Source organism: Lolium perenne, chromosome 7 (assembly GCF_019359855.2).
Source record: "Lolium perenne isolate Kyuss_39 chromosome 7, Kyuss_2.0, whole genome shotgun sequence".
Classification (NCBI taxonomy): Eukaryota; Viridiplantae; Streptophyta; class Magnoliopsida; order Poales; family Poaceae; genus Lolium; species Lolium perenne.
In genome coordinates, this window is record NC_067250.2 from 275,568,995 (window position 1) to 275,590,475 (window position 21,481).

The 21,481-nt window shown below is 49.2% G+C and overlaps 1 protein-coding gene and 1 long non-coding RNA gene across 6 annotated transcripts; one reads left to right on the forward strand and one right to left on the reverse strand.

Annotated features, from left to right (window-relative positions):
• Positions 1 to 1,029: 1,029 nt before the first annotated feature.
• On the forward strand, positions 1,030 to 18,140 carry LOC127312631 (uncharacterized). Of its 5 annotated transcripts, XR_011748846.1 has the most exons (8): positions 1,581 to 3,450; positions 3,542 to 4,209; positions 4,321 to 4,488; positions 5,026 to 5,140; positions 5,248 to 5,365; positions 5,455 to 5,522; positions 17,253 to 17,357; positions 17,696 to 18,140. It is a non-coding gene; the product is annotated as an uncharacterized lncRNA (long non-coding RNA). The 5 variants fall into 5 exon arrangements; XR_011748844.1 differs by lacking the exon at positions 1,581 to 3,450 and adding an exon at positions 1,030 to 1,569 and having other exon boundaries at positions 4,321 to 5,140; XR_011748843.1 differs by lacking the exon at positions 1,581 to 3,450 and adding an exon at positions 1,030 to 1,569 and having other exon boundaries at positions 3,598 to 4,209; positions 4,321 to 5,140.
• On the reverse strand, positions 7,841 to 9,369 carry LOC127315257 (uncharacterized). The gene is made up of 5 exons (XM_071823242.1): positions 8,780 to 9,369; positions 8,479 to 8,686; positions 8,191 to 8,385; positions 7,929 to 8,110; positions 7,841 to 7,847 (listed from the first exon to the last, which is right to left on the reverse strand). The coding sequence occupies exons 1-5, from the start codon at positions 9,343 to 9,345 to the stop codon at positions 7,841 to 7,843; spliced, it is 1,158 nt and encodes a 385-aa protein (XP_071679343.1). The 5' UTR covers positions 9,346 to 9,369.
• Positions 18,141 to 21,481: the final 3,341 nt, after the last annotated feature.

The following is a 21,481-nucleotide window of genomic DNA, read 5'->3' on the forward strand; positions in this document are numbered from 1 at the left end:
TATCTGCACGTGGCTTTTTATTGCTTTCCACCGTGTTACTGCTTCTGGTTTTGTATTCCTGTTGCCTTATAAGAGCATCTCTAGCAAAGCCCATAAACGGGCCAAACCGAAAAATAACCGCCAGTTTACGGGTTCGGGTTGAAAAATGGCGCCAATGAATAACCGTAAAAGGGCCAAAACCAAAAAAAAAATCGGACCGAGACCGAAAATCCCAAATCAGCCTGTATTTGTAGGGGTCACTCGAGCGAACCGAAGGCAGCCCGAACACAATCCCTAGTTTGCGCGCGAGGGAAGTTTCACCTCCTCCCAACCGCCGCCGCCGTCGATCTGCACACCCTGACCTTTCTCTGCGCCGCCGTCGCCCGATTTCTCCGCCATGAGTCTCGAATCGACCGAGCCGGCCGCCGTTGCTAGCTCTCCGGCCCTGCCACCCTCTCCCGCGGTCGCTGGTGGTTCCACCCCTACACCAACCACCCCGGTGACCCCCACGACGCCCGCGGACGTCGCTACCACGGTCTCGTCGACGGGCGTGGTGAAGCGTTGTTTTCGGCGTGCCGGAGCGTCCCCTGTTTAGCGGGGACGAGTTCGGGACGCCGAACACCGTATTAAGCCACGCCGGACGGAAAGGTCATTTGGGACGCGCAGATGAAAACGATTTTTTGTTCGACGCGCTCCAAATCTATTTGGGAATCGTTTTGGGGACACGGCCGGAGATGCTCTAACAACATGGTCGTCTGGTCGCTTGTGCTTCGATGCATGACACGCTGAAAGACCTCTCTCCAATTAACCTTTTCAGCTTCATGAGTGGATCCCGTTTAATATTTTCTCTTGCTATATGTACATATCTTATTATCTCAACGTATACGCGTTTAAAACTTGTAGACGTTTCCTATTTCAGCGGGATCAATACTGGTCGGGTCTTTCGTTGTCAATGCCATCATGACAGCGGAAATCTCTACTACTTAATAAAAAGACTAAAGTGGTTCCTTATTCTGCCCACCACCAACAATACGTTAAGAAGTTTCGTCGTCCTTCGTCGCTCGACGAGCTTCCGCACAAATGGGCCAAGTCCAAAAAATCGTTTCCTTTGCATCTGTGAGCAACCACCGCTTCCTAGGGTTAGGCGCCGCCGCTTGACCACGCCGACTCCCACCTGCCCGCCGCGGTCGCCCGCTCGTTGGATGTGACATCGCCTGCCGCTCCTCTACCTTCCCCGCCGCCGCTCGAGCTCGGCCAGGACAGGACCGATCGCATTTTGGCGAGGCCAGGCTCGCCCAGGGCCGCCTCCTCTCGCACGGAGAGACGACCATGGAACCACACGCACACCTCCAACACCATCAGAATTCATCCCGCACCCAGTAGATAGCCATCAATATGAGAGGGATCTACATCGAATCAATCCTACCTTACAATCTAAATCGAGGTATCGGAGATATCTGAGCGATTCGACGAGCCGGGGTCATGGGAGAGGAGAGCGATCCCACGGCGAGCGCTTCGACATCACCACGCGGCGGCGTTCCGCTACTCCTCCCGACGGGAATCAAGGCTTCAATTTCACTGAAAAATTTGGTGAGCTTCCCTGTTTGACTTTCGTGGTAATGGTTCAACTCGTCCCTGTTTGGATAAATGGAATCCCTATGCACTGGTGCTGGACTATCATACTCTTTCGTGTGCCCTCTACAGTTTTGAGAAAACATCACATCCACATTGGTCACAAGATTTAGCGACTGTTTTTTTTAGATAAAAGGCACTCAAGTGCCCAACTTTGAATTAACAAAGCCACCAACGGCGAAAACGATACAAAGTGCTGAACCCAGCTTACAGAACGACACCACACACCCACACGAACTACCGAAGAAGCTACAACCGGAAGCGTGATCAACGATCTCAGCCAAAGCGCCTACGAGACTCGGAGAAGAGCTGGAGTCTACAGTGTCGGGCCGGAGCTCACTCGAGAGCGAGCCATTTTCACGCGCGCCTCAACAGAACTCCTCCGTCGCAGAAACGCCACCGGAAGCCGACCACCACCGGGGGCCAACCCTCGAAGCCCACAAACCGAACAACAGCGCCAAGGTAGCTCGACAAGGGAAGGGGCACGGAGCAAGCCTTGCCGAAGATCGCCGAAGAATCACCTCCGTCACAACCATCGGAGAGCCTCGAGTTGTGGACTCCAAGACGGTGTCTTCAAGAAGAGCACGACACCGGAGTGCCGCCACCGCCCGATCCGGGGATCTTGGGTTTTCACCCGGAGCACGCAAGGGGGCAGGGAGAAGCCAGAACGACGCCTTCAAGAAGGAAGCGACGTCCATGGACGCCGCCGTCGCGGCCCTAGAAGGTCCAGGGCAAGAGTTTCCTCTCGGCATGATCTCTCCACCTCCCAAACATGGCAAGGGACGCCACCGAGGTGGCCGCCACCACGCCCCCACAAACCGCAGCTCGCTAAGCACCATGACAGCCCCCTGTCCATGGCCCCAGCCAGCACCAGAACCTCGGGCTCGCCCGCCAACCCACAAGGTTCCCACCTTCCAGGGCCGCCGCCCCGGCATCCATGATCTTGCCACCGCGCAGAGAAAGGCACCACCTTGACAGGACCTGAGACACCCCCGCAGATGGCCGAGGCTAGAAGACTGCAGGGAACAGCACTTCGACAGACACAGCCACACAGCCCTCCGTGCTGCCGGCCCAGCGTGCCAGCAGATCCCCCCTGGGATGGCATGGCAACCTCCGGGCAGGTGCAGGGCATGGCAGCCAGATCCAGATAGGGCCCCCTGGCCCAGATCCGGCCGGCGCGGCCGCCCATCCGCACCCTCGCGCCCCACCCTGACAGCATGCTGCGCCAAGGCGACCGCGTCGTCTTCTCCAGTCTCCGTCGCCGGGAGGGCCGACCGCCGCCGGGTCAGACCACGTCGGGGGAGGCACACGAGCCGCCGGCCTCCGCTCCCCACGGAGACGGCATCCGCATCACACCCCCAGGCCGCCTCGAGACGCGCGAGCCTCGCCGGCCGCAGGCCGCCAGCCAGCCTGCCCCGGATGCGCCGAGATCCGCGCGGAAACATCACCTCCAGCCACGCCGCCCGCGCCTATGACCAGAAGCGAGGAGAGGAAGGCCCGCCGCCACCAGCACCGGCCGGGCTTTGCCCGGCGGCTCCAGCCGGCGGCGGCGGCGGTGGGGGCAGGAGGGGAGGACCTAGGCGGGGGAGAGATTAGGGTTCGCCCGAGCGCCCGCGGGAGCGCTCGAGGCGAACGGTCTTTTTTCTGCCCAAGATTTAGCGACTGTTCATGGAAAAAAGAATAACATCATGCTTACGGTTTATGCAAACTCATCCCAGGAGCTACTTTTAAGTTCTTCAGAACACGACTGACATTCTTATAACAGGAAGAAAAACAGAGAAATTAGTTGGTGATAAATCGTGAGCATTTGAATCATCTTGGTGGTATTGCTAATGGCATGTAAGCATGCCTGCATTCTGTAGTGTTCTTCTAATTGTACATGGTAATGTTGATTTAGTCGCTAATTTCAGAAATCTCCCTGCTGCTGCAGTCCCGGGTTGTGGCGGCGCCATCGGGGACTAATACTTCAGAACTTCTGATCCACAGGTACGTACTGCACCGGGTGCTTCAGTGGGGGCAACACCTGACCAAGGACATGTCGTTCGAGCCCGGTGTGATGATATGGAAGGCACAGCAGAATAAACTGAGATGGGGAGCATATGGTTGGCTACAAATCCTTCCTCCCATCCGTCTGCAACGTGTGCTGAGGGACGAGCAACATCAGCCGGCGCTCCATCACTGGCCGCCGTGCTGGCGACATTGGGAAGGGGAAGATGGCGGCAGCACGCGGGGTTTACCACAGCGCATCTGGGTGTGCACCAGCAAGCGTCGACTCGTAGCCGGAGGTGGTACAGAGTGCGTGTTGCCCCATAGGTCTTGGCGTTGGTGAGATGCCCATGGGCGTCGGCCAGAATGTGATGGGCGCTGATGCAGGACAGCGGCGCAATCGCCACAGAAAATTCAAAGGCATGAACTGAACTAAAAGCATTGGGCCTTTCACTCACCAGGATTTCTTCATGACACAAACGCACCATCAGAACAATAGATGTCCAGGTATGGTATATTGTCTACTTCCCATCTCTTCTTGATCAGTGGATGACGGCGGGGCGCAGCATCGGACACTTGGAGGTCTGGATCAATCTCGCCTCCAAGGACAAGGTATATGTGTCCTATTAATACACCAGTCATCTTCTTGAAGAACTTCATCAGTAGATGGAAATGAATAATCTCTCAACATTTCTACTTCTGCAAATGATTATGAATGCGAAGAGCGAGCCAATGTACAAGGAGTTGTAGAGCAAGGACATAAGCCAGGCCTCGAAGGACGGCGTCGACGTCCGCACATTTCCGTTGAGACCTCTGGGGTGCGGTGTAGAGAGAGCGTGTCGACAGTGCAGGATGAAATGTTGCTTCAGGCTTGTTCTCTTTTAAAGCTTGGTAAAATGACAACCATATAAAACCAAAAACTTGCTCTTTCATTTTTTGTATGGTTCATTTTCAAAGTGTATCGTTTTAAGCACTTACTATTGTTTACTGAACATGTGCGAAGATAAGTCCCAGTTGTTATCTATGTCAACTTTGAATTGCAGGAAAATATTCTTTTTGCCAGCTTGATTATTGATGTTACAAACAAATCGTTCAAAACCATATTTTTGCAAGCAGGTGAAAAAGACACCAGATGAATAAGCGATTGTATTCAATAGTGACTGGTAGCCCCTTGAATTTGTAGACCCATATATCTCCATCTCCTATGCTTTTACATTGGAAGTTTTTATTATCTTACTGTATAAGTCCTCTTATGGTGTCCAAATGTTTTTGGATAAATCGAATAAGGATATACTGATGCATGGCTGAAAATTTAAGCAGTCTACATGTCAAATTATTTCAACAGAGATGAACTAATGTAATAATTCTGTCAAAATTCGTCTGATTAGTTCTATTACTGGTTTATATGTGTTGAACGGATGTGAACAGGTATGAAACTCGCTTGCCAGAAATCACTATTACCTCAAACTCCACCGCTCCCAGATTTTTACTGATGCCCGACGTGCACACCACATTAACCCGCCTCAGAAACAGCAGCATTCAGGTTCTGGATGAAGCTATACTGTCGTGATTCTATACATGCATTTCATGTGCGTTTCTCCAAACAATCAGGATCCGGACTAACCATTTATTATAGTTTACTCATAGCAGGTTCCGAAATCTAATTCAAGATATAGTTACTTAGAAATCGGGAATGACATCGGCTATATCAGCGCATGATGAAGTCATTTTTTAGAAACACACTTGATTTTATGAAACTGAGAAGATGGTATTGTATTTTAGCTTGTTTCTTGCATCACTGATGAAGATATGTGCTTCTGTGATCATTGTTGATAGTATATGGTCTTCCACTTTCAGGATCTTAGGCAAGGAAGTTGTATATTGCAGCACTATTCATCTCATTCTATGCATGGAGTTAGCATCAGGTATTCAACACAAGTTGCATGCTTCATGATGCACACTTGGTAGTTACAGTACATACACCAAGTTTCGTTGATTGATCATGGTAAAGTCATAAATATTGTAACCTTCAAAGTTGTATAAGTATATTCCAATTTAGCATATAGTACATATAGCCAGGAATCTTAACTCTCCATCAACTCCAGTCTAGGATACTTTAAATAGTTGCATTTTTTCTAAAGAATTTTATCTATTGTGAATGTGCTCCATGTTACTGATGCTCACTACGGCACAACAGTGCTTTGCCGTGCAGCCGAAACGCACGGCAAAGGCCAAAATCTGCTCGGCAACGCCTTTGCCGTGCGGGCTTGCACGGCAAAGACTGCACGGCAACGAGCCGCCCGGCAAAGAGGACTTTGCCGTGCGCCGCGGGCAAGTGGCACGGCAAAGGCCTTTGCCGTGCAACCATGCTTTGCCGTGCGCTATCCCTACTTTGCCGTGCAGATTTCTTTGCCGTGCGTCTGAAATTGTTGCCGTGCGGCGTTCTTTGCCGTGCGCTCCGCCTCCAACCCGCACGGCACAGGGTCGGCTTTGCCGTGTGCTTCGCCAACACCCCGCACGGCAAAGAAACAGACCAGCACACAGGGCGCAGCGCAGTGCACAGCTGGAGGCTCTTTGCCGTGTGTGTGTGCACGGCAAAGAAGGCCTTTGCCGTGTGCCGTGTGTGTGTGCACGGCAAAGAAGGCCTTTGCCGTGTGCTTTTTTCTTTGCCGTGTGCATATGCACGGCAAAGATGCTGCCAAAATTCCAGAATTTCCCTGCTTCCCCATTAATCCCTGCATATGCAATTCACAAATAGCAATAATCATCCAGATACACATATAGCACAATATATAGAGTATTTGCATCATCAACAACAAAGTTCATACAAGAGTAGTCCAACAAAGTCCATACAATAGTTCCAAATCACATAATTAGTTCATACAACAAGTAGTCCAACATCAACAACAAAGTCTCCAACATAGAATGCGGCAAGTCGCACAACAAGTTCATACACAAGCAACATCAACCTTCGCCACTTCCTTGTCCTTCTCCACTTCCTTGTCCTTCTCCACCTCCTTGTCCTCCTACAAGTTCATAGATGCATAAGTGGCATGGAATGGCTAAAATTGACATGTAAGAACTAGGATTGACATGGAAGAAGTAGAATTGACATGGAATGGCTAAAATTGACATGGAAGAACTAGAATTGACATGGAATGGCTAAAATTGACATGGAAGAACTAGAATTGACATGGAATGGCTAAAATTGAACATAATCGCTAGAATTTGGATGAAATGGCTAAAATTCAACATAATGGCTAAGGATGACATGGAATGGCTAAAATTAACATGGAATAGGTAAAATTGAACATACTGGCTAAAATTGACATGGTTGAATGGCTAAAATTCACAAGTGACATGGTATGGAAGAATTAGAAGTGTAGGAGAACTCACCTAGAAACTGCTGCAGTCTCCGGATGATGCCCGTATTGTTGACGGTCAAGCCAGGTGTCAGCGGGCTCTGACTTGGCGCTTGCTGGAGGAGCGCCATCACAGCCGGATCGGGCGTGGGGATCTGCAATATCCAAAGTTCGGTTAGACAACAAACAAGATTGAGACGGAGATATTAAGTTAACCACTTACAAAATGTGGGAACATAGGAGGACACGACGTGCTAGGACCACTACTCCCGGTGGTGAAGTCAAGACGGTCTGGTTCATGAACATCCGCCGGAACATCTGCCGCTGTTGTTGCATCTGCTGCAACATCTGCTGCTGCATCTGCATGTTCTCCCTAAGCTGCTGCTGCATCTGCATCTGCTCCTCTTGGTGCCTCCGTTCCCTTTCTTCCATCTCCGCCTACGTTGTGTTGCCGCGATGTCAGTAACATTGCAATGGAAAACATGTAATGAAGCGTAGAGGATCGACGAAGAACTTACCCGTAACTTCTCGATAGCTAGGTCCGAAGCCCGTGGGCGGGTCTCTACCCGAGGCTGCTCGCTCGTACGCCCACGACGGATCTGGCGTAGAGATGGAATGGTACTTGGGTCGACTAACCCGTCAGCAATCCATAGGCGGCCACCCTTCTTGCCTTGTCCCGCAAGCACCGCAACCTCAACGTCAAACTCTTCGGTGGTTGGGTCGGCGTCTTCGCCGTGCTTGTCCTTGAACTTCGAGCGGTACGCGCCACACTGGCCCTCCGCTAGGTCGTTGACCCACAAGGACCCCGTTTCAGGATGCGGCTCCTTCCTGGTCTTCGACTTTTGGAAAAAGCCAAACAAGTTTGGTGCCACGCTTTGTCTTCACTTCCTGCAAAGAGTACATGCAATTAAGTGAAGAGGGAGACACTTGCGGGGCTAGCAATAACATAAAACGAAAGAATGAAGAAACCACTTGCTCACCTCATCCCGCAAGGTAAGGGCCAAGTTCTTGCTGCCCAGGACATGTGATCCACCTCCCATCTCTCGAACGCTTCGCTTGCCCTCCTCGTGCTTCCGGCGTACTCGCGGGATGTCCACCATATGACCATCGCAAGAAAGCACGCCTGTCTTCCCGACGCATCGAGGAGGGTGCTACATACACAAGATAGACCCATTATTAGAACATAAACTACATGAAAATGCGGAAATAAATAACACATCGATGCTAATACCTGCAGGTACTGCCATGGTGCCATGAGCGTATCCCGACAATCAGCCTTACTCATCCAAACTTTGCGCTCGGCGTGCCAGTCGCGGACGCACTGGACACGTGCCTCGTAGTGCATGCCAGTCACCCTCACCCTGCACAACTCGTGTAAGATAACGTCGCACGCAATTTCCTTGCCCTCAGCCCTCTTGAAGTATTTCTGCAACCATGCACATAGGTAAAATAAGATGAATTAGAGCAACTATTGGTAGCCAAGAAGTGTTTGAATGCTAAGAAGCCAAAAGTCACGTACCCAGAAGTGGCGGACAACCCGCTCTTGCATGTTTTCGTACTTGCCGCTAGGATCTTCCGCGTAGCTGTAGTGCTTCCAAGTCCAAGCCACGTCGCGGCCACCAGTAGGGAGATTGACAATCCCAGGGAAATGCTTCCTAATTATGCCTCCAAGGATGTTCGGGTACTCACGTGTCGGCTTCCTCCTCGGGTCGCCATACTTGAACATGCTGCACAACGAAATGCCAAAATCAGTATGCATGTGATAAAAATATGTATAATGATAAAAATTTCAATAATGGAATGCCAAAATCAGCATGTACCTCTTTCCAGCGGGCACGAGAACAACATCGCGGAAGGCCCAAGTTTTTAGCTTGGGGAGTTTCGTAATCCCGCGCCTATACGGCTTCTTGTCCCGTGGTTCCAGCCTCTCCTCGGCTGCAACGTACACCTCCTCCACCGGCGGAGACCAAACTAGGGTCGGGTCTAGCTCCTGCGGCATACCCCCCAGCCCCTCATCCTCCTCGAGGTCCTCCCCACCGTCCTCCCCACCGTCCTCCCCACCGTCCTCCCCACCGTCCTCCCCACTGTCCTCCCCACCGTCCTCCCCACCGTCCTCCCCACCGGCCTCCTCGTCCTGCCCACCGTGCTCCTCACCGTCCTCCTCGTCCTCCCCACCCCACTGCTCCTCGTCATCATCCTCGGCTGGGGGAGGACTAGGAGAAGGGGTACGAAGTCGCCGTGGCTGGGCATTCTTCCTCCGTGGTGGAGGGCTAGGAGGAGCGCTAGGAGGACGTGTCTGCGACGACGAACCACTCGAAAGTCCCACAAGCTCAGCCACGGCCTTGATCTTCTTTTTGAAACCTCCCTTTCTTTTTCTTGGCGGCATGTTTCAATCACCTGCAAACACAATGAAAAGAGTGGTTTATTAGTATGCAATGTAAACAGATGAATATTAGTGAACCCATCTCTGCACAGATTCCTGTGGCACTTAAAGGCCAAAAGGCGAGCGATGGCATCTAGTTGGGTAACATCTGTATTTACGTGTAGGGGTTTCTGCGAAGCAAACAAAGCCTCGTAATACTTCTTTGTGTTTTCCTCCGGCTCCTCACTTGTCTCCGCATCCCTAGATGTCTCCGCCTCTACATGAGGGCTTTCAGGCACATTACCATTAGCCAAGTTCTCTAGGCACCTATCAAACCCAGTATCATATTCTCTCGTAGGCTGAATCTGCCGCACCTCCTTCCTAGCACGTTTCTTCGCCTTTTCTCCATGAAAAGTCCAAATCTTGTAGGACGGTTTGAACCCGTACTTGATCGGTGAAGACTCATAGTTTCCTTGTCCTGTGTTTTTTGGTTGTTGCACTTACTACAAGGGCAAAAAACTGTCCTGGGTCTGCTAGGGATGTCAAACGCTCTGTCCACGAACTGCTTGGTCTTTTCTCCCCATTCCTCAGTATATTTCCACGGACCAATTCTGCCATCGTACATCCAGTCACGATTATCCATCCTCTAACCAGCACCAAAACAGACAAACTTAGAATTTTTATCAAACATGATCCGCATTTTAATTTTTCCTTTTTTACGCATGCATCAACCTGAATCTCTACTAGGTGGGCTCCTAGCAGCCGCCGGATCCGTAGATTGAGTACGTTCTCCCTGCTCTACCCTGATCCGAGACAGAATTTCGGCAGCACCTCCCCGCTGCTCTCCCGATACACGTCTCGCCAAAAAGCCGAGAGGGGTGTGCATCCGGAGAACAACGGGGAGGCGCTGCCGAAATCCTGACTCGGATCGGGGTAGAGCAGGGAGAACGTACCCAACTACGAATCCGCCGATCGTCCCGATAAATGCCGTAAGAGTTACGCTTCATAATATGCGAGACCACTAATGCATATTTATCCGCGTAACCCTTACGGTCCGGGAAGAGACGCCTAGGTAACGCGACATACTTGGTGATCTAGACCCAAAAAAAAACCTAGGTACATAGGGGCGAGATTTTTACCCTTGACGCGTGAGCGAGTCGGCGAACAAGATCCGGACGGCCCCTCAAAGACCACCGCGACGCCGCCCCCCGTGACCACCTCGAAGAAGATCCGGGACGCCCCCTCACAGACCCTCGCGGCGCCGCCCCCCGTGTCCTCCTGTAAGCATCGCCTGCATAGCGACAAAATGAATTACTAATTATTGCAAGCGAACACAATTTATTTGATATGCTAGATTATTTCAAGAATAAGAATCAGATTAATATGAGTCGTGCATCCTACACATCATCAAGTGAGCTTCCTTGGGGCAAAACCGGGCCATGGCCCGCCCAGCCCAGTGAGAAAAAATGTATATCTATGCATCCCCGTGTAAAGCCCACTAAAGCACTAATTAACTCAACCCAAAGACGAGAGAGATTCATCTGTTTCCGATACATTCGTCGCATCCTTTTTCTCCTTGATTCTTCTCGAGGGCATCAATGGCGCTAGGCCGCTAGCTAGGGCAATCGCCGACCTAACATGAACCGGTGCGTGAGCGGCTGAGGTAGCAGGCGGACTGCCGGAGAGACTTGATCCGACAACCGTACAGCAGAAAGTAGCGCGCGTGCGGGCGCCCGCCGCCTGGACCCGTCCCAAATCTGCAATTCCTGGGCAAACAGCAGACGCAGGCCGGCAAGAGGCCAGAAAAGTTGCAGCGGCGACTCGGAAACTCAGTCTAGAATTCCTCATCTCCTCTAGCCCTCTATTTCTTTAATTTTTCTACTGCAGCTCGGCAGCTGCTCTAATTCTTCCCAATGCGCATGACACAAGTGACAGGTTACTCACTTTCCCCAAATCACTTCACGGCAATATCATTGCAACTTGATCTGTACCAATACCAAATTCCCTAGGCTGTAGCAACTAAACTATCTCGTTAACAATTTGGTAGCACAAATTTGGAGTTGCTCCTCACCTTGCCGCCAGAAGTGAAGGGCGAAAGGAGCTCGGCAGCAGCGGTGGCGGTCAGGCGGCGTGGCCGGCGGGCATGGGAAGAACGCCGGAGGAGGAGATCTGCGTGTCGGCGGCAGTGCACGAGCGGCGGCGGCCACGCAAGAAGAACTTGGGGCGGGAGCTACGGCGGCCTTGAGAGGCGCGCGCCGCCGGTGCGCGCGTGCGTGCGGGGCGAGGGCGAAGCGAGGAGGGCACGGCGAGGCGGCGCGAGGTGGCGGCGCGAGGTGGCGGCGCGTCGGCAGGGGGCGCGATGGGCACGGCGAGGTGGCGGCGCGTCGGGAGGGCCGGGGGCGCGATGTGGGTGTTGGCGAATGGGTAAGGTAGCGCTGGTCGGATCCGGCCCGACCTAAAAGTGCACGCCTTTGCCGAGTGCACGCCTTTGCCGTGCGCCACGTCGGCTTTGCCGAGCAAAAGTCTTTGCCGAGCGCCACGTCGGCTTTGCCGAGCGCAATCGGCCTTTGCCGTGTGCCCCTGCACGGCAACGACGCCTTTGCCGTGTGTGGCAACCCTTTGCCGTGCGTTTTTGCACGGCACAGAGGGCAGTTTCATTTCTTTTCCTTCTTTTGTAGTATTCATATTTATATTAATACTTATATTTGTTGTAAAATTAGTTTTTACTTTTTGTAGACTATTTGTTAGTGCTACTTAATATAATCTGTATACCGATAAAACAAGTAATCTACATCTTCATCGACCCCTCCCCCCACATATTTGGTGCAATTTCTTACAGCTTTACACCTTACACGACACTTCCAAACATATTCTTGGTCCCCGTGAAAGGTTGGCTGAGATTCAATGCTCTGAGGTCTTCCCCCAACACAAATGTCTATATATGGGCCCGGGGTCTACCCCCTAGATTTCTCGCGCGAGGTTCCACCAACATACTTTTTGATAGGTTTAGTTTTGTTTAGTCCATACACACATGGAAAGCTAGGTTTGACCCACATTGGCACACAATACCCACCGGTATACCCGCGGCGGGACACTTCAGCCTACAAGTCGAGGAATCTTCCAAGTGTATCGCCCGAAAGAGAGGAATCTCACACATGGGAGCTATGCCTTGCACCATTTGGTGAATCACACCTTCCAACACACATGGGAGCTATGCCTTGCTCCGGAGGTCGTCCCCCCCGATAAAGGCGGTCTGTGTGCCTCCGGCGGTCTACCGGTGGCTATAGTACGTGTGCCAAAGTGTGTCAAACCTAGCTTTCCATGTGTGTATGGACTAAACAAAACTAAACCTATCAAAAAGTATGTTGGTGGAACCTCGCGCGGAGAAATCTAGGGGGGTAGACCGCCGGAGGCACACAGACCGCCTTTATCGGGGGGGACGACCGCCGGGGCACCGGAATGCCACCAAAACTTGCAAGTGGACCTAGGATATGTGTGAAAGTGTGTTGGAAGGTGTGATTCACCAAATGGTGCAAGGCATAGCTCCCATGTGTGAGATTCCTCTCTTTCGGGCGATACACTTGGAAGATTCCTCGACTTGTAGGCTGAAGTGTCCCGCCGCGGGTATACCGGTGGCTATAGTGTGCCAAAGTGTGTCAAACCTAGCTTTCCATGTGTGTATGGACTAAACAAAACTAAACCTATCAAAAAGTATGTTGGTGGAACCTCGCGCGGAGAAATCTAGGGGGGTAGACCCCCGGGGCACACAGACCGCCTTTATCGGGGACGACCGCCGGGCACCGGAATGCCACCAAAACTTGCAAGTGGACCTAGGATATGTGTGAAAGTGTGTTGGAAGGTGTGATTCACCAAATGGTGCAAGGCATAGCTCCCATGTGTGAGATTCCTCTCTTTCGGGCGATACACTTGGAAGATTCCTCGACTTGTAGGCTGAAGTGTCCCGCCGCGGGTATATACCGGTGGCTATAGTGTGCCAAAGTGTGTCAAACCTAGCTTTCCATGTGTGTATGGACTAAACAAAACTAAACCTATCAAAAAGTATGTTGGTGAAACCTCGCGCGGAGAAATCTAGGGGGGTAGACCCCCGAGGCACACATACCGCCTTTATCGGGGGGAACGACCGCCGGGGCACCGGAATGCCACCAAAACTTGCAAGTGGACCTAGGATATGTGTGAAAGTGTGTTGGAAGGTGTGATTCACCAAATGGTGCAAGGCATAGCTCCCATGTGTGAGATTCCTCTCTTTCGGGCGATACACTTGGAAGATTCCTCGACTTGTAGGCTGAAGTGTCCCGCCGCGGGTATACCGGTGGCTATAGTGTGCCAAAGTGTGTCAAACCTAGCTTTCCATGTGTGTATGGACTAAACAAAACTAAACCTATCAAAAAGTATGTTGGTGGAACCTCGCGCGGAGAAATCTAGGGGGGTAGACCGCCGGAGGCACACAGACCGCCTTTATCGGGGGGACGACCGCCGGGGCACCGGAATGCCACCAAAACTTGCAAGTGGACCTAGGATATGTGTGAAAGTGTGTTGGAAGGTGTGATTCACCAAATGGTGCAAGGCATAGCTCCCATGTGTGAGATTCCTCTCTTTCGGGCGATACACTTGGAAGATTCCTCGACTTGTAGGCTGAAGTGTCCCGCGCACGGTATAGCGGTGGCTATAGTGTGCCAAAGTGTGTCAAACCTAGCTTTCCATGTGTGTATGGACTAAACAAAACTAAACCTATCAAAAAGTATGTTGGTGGAACCTCGCGGAGAAATCTAGGGGGTAGACCGCCGAGGCACTGCATCGCCTTTATCGGGGGGACGACCGCCGGGGCACCGGAATGCCACCAAAACTTGCAAGTGGACCTAGGATATGTGTGAAAGTGTGTTGGAAGGTGTGATTCACCAAATGGTGCAAGGCATAGCTCCCATGTGTGAGATTCCTCTCTTTCGGGCGATACACTTGGAAGATTCCTCGACTTGTAGGCTGAAGTGTCCCGCCGCGGGTATATACCGGTGGCTATAGTGTGCCAAAGTGTGTCAAACCTAGCTTTCCATGTGTGTATGGACTAAACAAAACTAAACCTATCAAAAAGTATGTTGGTGGAACCTCGCGCGGAGAAATCTAGGGGGGTAGACCCCCCGAGGCACACAGACCGCCTTTATCGGGGGGAACGACCGCCGGGGCACCGGAATGCCACCAAAACTTGCAAGTGGACCTAGGATATGTGTGAAAGTGTGTTGGAAGGTGTGATTCACCAAATGGTGCAAGGCATAGCTCCCATGTGTGAGATTCCTCTCTTTCGGGCGATACACTTGGAAGATTCCTCGACTTGTAGGCTGAAGTGTCCCGCCGCGGGTATACCGGTGGCTATAGTGTGCCAAAGTGTGTCAAACCTAGTTTTCCATGTGTGTATGGACTAAACAAAACTAAACCTATCAAAAAGTATGTTGGTGGAACCTCGCGGAGAAATCTAGGGGGTAGACCCCCCGAGGCACACAAACCGCCTTTATCGGGGGGGACGACCGCCAGGGCACCGGAATGCCACCAAAACTTGCAAGTGGACCTAGGATATGTGTGAAAGTGTGTTGGAAGGTGTGATTCACCAAATGGTGCAAGGCATAGCTCCCATGTGTGAGATTCCTCTCTTTCGGGCGATACACTTGGAAGATTCCTCGACTTGTTGTCTGATGTGTCCCGCCGCGGGTATACCGGTGGCTATAGTGTGCCAAAGTGTGTCAAACCTAGCTTTCCATGTGTGTATGGACTAAACAAAACTAAACCTATCAAAAAGTATGTTGGTGGAACCTCGCGCGGAGAAATCTAGGGGGGTAGACCCCCCGAGGCACACAGACCGCCTTTATCGGGGGGGACGACCGCCGGGGCACCGGAATGCCACCAAAACTTGCAAGTGGACCTAGGATATGTGTGAAAGTGTGTTGGAAGGTGTGATTCACCAAATGGTGCAAGGCATAGCTCCCATGTGTGAGATTCCTCTCTTTCGGGCGATACACTTGGAAGATTCCTCGACTTGTAGGCTGAAGTGTCCCGCCGCGGGTATACCGGTGGCTATAGTGTGCCAAAGTGTGTCAAACCTAGCTTTCCATGTGTGTATGAACTAAACAAAACTAAACCTATCAAAAAGTATGTTGGTGGAACCTCGCGCGGAGAAATCTAGGGGGGTAGACCCCCGGGGCCCATATATAGACCGGCATGTTGGGGGGGGGGGGGGAAGACCTCGGGCATTGAATCTCAGCCAAACGTGCATGTGGACCAAGACTATGTTTGGAAGTGTCGTGTAAGGTGTAAAGCTGTAAGAAATTGCACCAAATATGTGGGGCGATAACACTTAGCAGACACCGAACCCCGTTAATTTGCTCAAACCACGATATGTTGGGTCGATGAAGATGTAGATTACTTGTTTTATCGGTATACAGATTATATTAAGTAACACTAACAAATAGTCTACAAAAAGTAAAAACTAATTTTACAACAAATATAAGTATTAATATAAATATGAATACTACAAAAGAAGGAAAAGAAATGAAACTGCCCTCTGTGCCGTGCAAAAACGCACGGCAAAGGGTTGCCACGCACGGCAAAGGCATCGTTGCCGTGCCCACGGCTTTGCCGTGCGCCTTGGCTCCCTCGTTGCCGTGCATGTTTCTTTGCCGTGAGCTTTTGCTTTGTTTGCCGTGCATTGCTTACTTTGCCGAGCGCTGACCTGGCTCTTTGCCGTGCGCTGTTTGTTTGCCGTGCGTCGCCCCGGAGCCACACGGCAAAGAATTCATTGCCGTGCGCGAGGCGCACGGCAAAGAACTTCCGCACAGCAAAGGGCTCTGCAAGCACACGGCAAAGACCCGTGCACGGCACTGAGCTTTTTTCCCGTAGTGGCTCTCAGTTGTTTTCCAGTGTATGTATGCATATTTGAAAACTAGAAGTGAAATATCCTCCATGACAAAAGAGATATGCTTATAGACCATTCCACAATGACTGTTTTGTTTACTGATGTTAATTAGCTCTTTAGGAACTAAGTAACTCAATTCAAGGGCCAATAGATACTTGAATTTTCTATAGTGTCCCTTTCAATAATTTTTCCTATAGAATTTTGACTGACGGGTAAACTTTGAAACCTTCTGTGAGATTGCATTAGACTCCACAATAGCATTACAACATCTGGACTTATTTCTCTCGGATATATAAAAGTTTATTCTACTTCCGTCAGAACTATTGATAAATATATAATATTACTTGTTGATTAGCTTAAAATATATGTACAATGAGCAACCATGGGAGTATAAGTATCTATGCATACATTCCATGGTTTTATTTATTGGCTAATGTATAGCTTTATAGAGTTTGCAGACTTCAAAATAATTGGCTAAATGTTTGACATACATTTCTCTTAGTTGCTCGTGTTCAGGTATACATCAGCTTTTCATAATTTCTTTCAGATCATCATTTTTCAGCGATCCAGAATAGGAATAGGAATAGTAATAGTAATAGTAATACACTGCCAAGAAGATAGCATTCTGTCACTCTTTATTCCTATTTGTGAAATTTTGTAGGGAAACCCTGTTCTGATATGTTAGCTGATGTTTTCGATTATCAACAAGACAATCTTTGTGGTCTTTCAATTCTGTGTGTGTAGCACTGCCAAAAAGTGTTTTTGAGTTGTTCAACTTTGTATTTGTAACAATTGGCGCTTCCATAACGTGTCTATATATAAGCAAGACCACACATTTGAGAAATGATGAGCAAGAACATATATAGGCATGCATTGGTCAGACACGCTAGGTGAGCCAGATAATGATGCAAAACATCTTTGCCTTTAAGACTATGAGTCACGATATTTCTATAAGTACTTTTGATAAATTACTTATCTACTTTTAACTGGGGTTAACAAATAACCTATGCAGGAAAGGGTTTCAAATTGTTTTCAACATCAAGGGGACGTGATCAAGCAACAGAAGAAAGCGTAGAAAAGACCATCTGATGTTGAAAAGATAAAACACTTACCTGCAGTATGTTCTTTGCATCCTAGAATATATTTACTTTCTTTCCTGTCCAAACGTAGTGTATTAATTTGTTTCTGTTGAAATATAGAGATAAGTGAATGGGATCAGGCAGCCTAATGGGATCAAACATATTGTAAATTAGATTTTGCAACTGTGGGGCTTTATCCCTTTGTGCATTTTGATGCTGTTTGTGTCTGACATAAAATACTGTACTGTAAAGAGTTATCGTGTAGTCACGTGCTGAACATCATGTATCTTGTTATTATTAGACAAGATTATGAATCTTGTTAGTGAAACTAAACCCAGTTGTTTCTGTGGCCTTTGCTATTATTTTTGGGATACAGATGCTACAAGTGATACGATATACTCTGAGCACTCACTGTAAGAAGGGAGCAACTGCGGAGGTCGTCGCCGCCACTATCAGCACAAATCGTGCTCATTGCCTGAGCACAAATCAGGTATCATGTCCAGGAGCTGAAGACTGGTGCACTGTCTGGCCACGACATCATCACGCTGCAGTTATGTACCACCAGATTGTTCATCAACCTACCCATCCGACAAGTGTTCTACTAAATGCGGTCATAAATTTGTTATCTTTTTTGTTGTTGAACAATAACGAAGGACAAACATTGTCACTTCCTCAAAGAAGTGAGCAGATTGAGAGGGGCCTTGGGGGACAATAAAGGGTGTAGGCACATCACTAGCGAGTTTGGCAGCCAAGAAGATAACTCTCCACCTATGATACCTATTGGAAAGTATTTACATTCATAGCATTTCTTGGGACGGTAATACCCCTTTTGTTTCGAAATGATTTTTCTATAGAGATGGGGAAAGAGTTCTGTGTTAGAACAATCCTTGAGATGACACATGGAGTCGACCATGTGGAGGGAGGGATACTATTATCTTGAATTCTTGATCTATGCTATATTTTCTGATAGTAGTTGTGCTTTTAGTAAGCAAGTTTTACCAAGTTTTACCAGTTGCTTCCTTTCAGTAAGCAATATTATAATTATGCTTTTGGCAAAATATTATTCTATTTCCTTGGATTTTACAATAAGTGGGAACAAAGTTCCTGCTGCCACTGTATTTCCACTTCATTTACCAACTGTTGCGAGTATTCCCACTTCATTTACCAACTGTTGTGAATAGCTTCTTAGTTATTCTTTTCGGTTAAATTTAATTCTTACTCCCATCCTCATAATAGTAAAGTCATCTCCAGCTCAGCTTCCGCACCATCGGCATGCTGACGGAGTTTTTTTACCCCAGCCATTATTGAAGATTTGCTAAGCCCGTTTTGAATGTTTGCCATAGAAGGCTACAATTCAGGGTTTGTTTCTGGATATTTATGAATATCAAATATTTTTTGAACTAATCAAAAAAGAAATATTCCTTGCAACACCTATATTTTGTGAGACAATAATACATCCAAAAAGAGAGGTTGTTGAGTTGACAGTTATGACGGCCCGAATGGTTACCGTGGAAGAATAATAAGATCTAGAACTTGCAACTACATAGATGCACAACAGTGTTGTCTTGTTATTGCGTTTAGTATTATCATATGTAGTATATTATGATATTTCTGATTTATTTTGAATTTAATTATAGTGAGTTGTGAATTATATATATATATATATATATATATATATATATATATATATATATATATATATATATATATATATATATTGAGAAATAAAATTTAAAGACCCGTAGCAACGCACGGGCATTTGTACTAGTAAGCACAAAAAAGTTGGATTGTTTTTTACCTTCTAATTATGTTCTAGTTTTTTTTTTTTGGAATCTCACCATGTTGTAGTTGAAACCCTTGAAATTTCATCGTGATATATACTTAGATGGCATGGAGACGCATTTAAAATCCTAAAATAAATTTCCAACTTCTCACTCTGGTATCTTAGGCTCAATCACTTTATTATATCGGACTGTTTCTTCATCGATTTGTTCATACACGTGTGCCATAAACCTTTCTCAGCTCCAAGACGTCACCGCTATGGCTCCGCCCCTTCAATTTCTTGCTCATATTTATTTATCTAAATAAAATTAAATCTGCTCTAAATTGTGTGAGCAACGCAGTTGATGTTCTCGCTCGTCCTTGTCGACGAAAAGAAGCTGATGAGCAACAACACGAGGGCGCCCTTTGTCGATTTATCAAGGGGACTGGGTCGAGAGGTTTCATGCTATATGGTTAACATCATTATTGTACGGTTAAATCTCCATAATTTTTTTAATCAAACAGGACATTGGTTACTAGTGATGCTTATTTTCTCATCTACTCACGAGCCAGTATGCTATGTCTTCATTATTTTTTCTTGATATTTACCATCAGCCACGTCTAGAATAGAAATGTCTCGAGACTTCCACAGACCACACTGTTACCACCGGTGTTGAAAACCATCATGACACGTCGTATGCGATGCACTGAAAAAAAAGGCTCGGTTGGCATCCCTGGAATAACATGTGCCCCTGAAAATGGTGGGACCATAGAACAACACGATCGAGTCAAACTTCCTGTAATTCTTTCCCGTTCAAACGGCAGCACGGAAAAAATCCCCCTTCTCTCTATACGGATCGGGTCTGCTTCCGCAAGATCCTCTCGATTCGACGTTCTCCTCTTCAATTCCATGTACTTGGCCTTCGTCGGGCGCAAGTTCTTGAGAGGAGCGAAGGCGCACATATGGGGCGCGGCCGTGACGCGTCGGCCGCCGCGCTGCCGCGGCCTCCGGGTCGGCGAGGAGGCATGCGGAGACGTCGAGGAGGCGGGAGCCGGTGCTGCCGACGATGGCGGAGCAGAGCTAGCTAGCCAAGGTAGCTAGCAGGCAGATGTGCATCTAGTCTGTTCGTCCAGGATTAGGAACCTAGCGAGAGAAAAATAGGAAGATTTGCTTGTCAACTGATAGAGTGCATCTGCAGGATGACGAACTCGGGCAGGTCGCCGAGCACCGTCGGCAGGGACACGCGGACGCCGGCGAGGGAGGAGAAGCACAGCTGATAAGGGGTGACCCGATCTTCTCAGTAAGCAACGGTAGTGATGATGAACACGAGGTGATAGCAGCGGAGAAACACGACGATGTAATGGATGATAACTTGTATGACGCAACGAGATCTTTCGATTGGTCCCTGTCGCCAGATGCAACAGCTCTCAACCCTGCAAGTTATTCGTAACTCCACACACTTGCGCACGTAGCCGCCGACCACGAAGCGGTAGGTTGCAATCGTCTAATTCCCAATGGAACAGCAGATCACACAAGACTTAAACAGGATCTACACAATATCCAAGCAATATGGTGTAGGGAATTCAATAGTTTTGCAGAGCAAACAACTAAGAACTAGGGTTTATCTTAAACGTGGTCTAAAACAGCTAGGGGGTCGTCCAAGGCACTTATATAGGCGCCCGGGACGAGTTCTGGTCGAAAAATACAAGTAAAACCGACCCAGAATAGATATGGTCGAGACAGACTCGGACTGGTCCGGTCTGGAATCCGGTCGACCGGGCTGTGGACCGGCCGGTCCGGTCGGTGGTCCGGTCAACCGGGCGGCAACCGGGAAACTGCGAAGTTTCCGGTTTCTGCCCGGTACGATGCACTCCCTCCGGTTGGCGGCCGGTTGGCGGCCGGTCGACCGGGCCAGGGACCGGGCGGCCTGGCGTGGGGGCCGGTCTGACCGGGCGCTGGACCGGCCTGGACTTCTTCTTCTCCTCTCGCGCATTCCTCCCGCTCCTCCCTCGCGCGTCCATGAAATATCTTCATGTCCAGCTCCATGTCCAGCTTCACGTCCATCTTTATGTCCAGCTGCTCCTCTCCTCCTCGTGCGATGCTTGTCTCCTCTTCATACCTGATGATACATAAATAATAGGACTTAGGTAGTATAAAGTTCTCATCAACCAAGGTATCGTTTAGGAACAAGTTCACCTGTTGTTTAAGTAGCTTCGCACGAGCTCGTGTCATTGGTCCAATCCTGACTTCATTGGACTTGAGCTTCACAGCAGGTTCATCTTCAGTTGGTAATGACGGAGGTAGTAGTGAGGTAGGGATGTCATCATCATCTCCCCCCCCTTCAAAAGGCGTCGACCCCGACGCTCGAAGGTCTTCTCCGTCATATGGTGTCAAATCAGC

Coding starts and splice junctions, on each gene's coding strand:
- LOC127315257 (XM_071823242.1), bottom strand. CDS start 9,345: ATGCCGCCAAGAAAAAGAAAGGGAGGTTTCAAAAAGAAGATCAAGGCC. Junction 8,687..8,779: donor CTCGTGCCCGCTGGAAAGAG/GTACATGCTGAT, acceptor TTCGTTGTGCAG/CATGTTCAAGTATGGCGACC. Junction 8,111..8,190: donor CACCATGGCAGTACCTGCAG/GTATTAGCATCG, acceptor TTGTGTATGTAG/CACCCTCCTCGATGCGTCGG.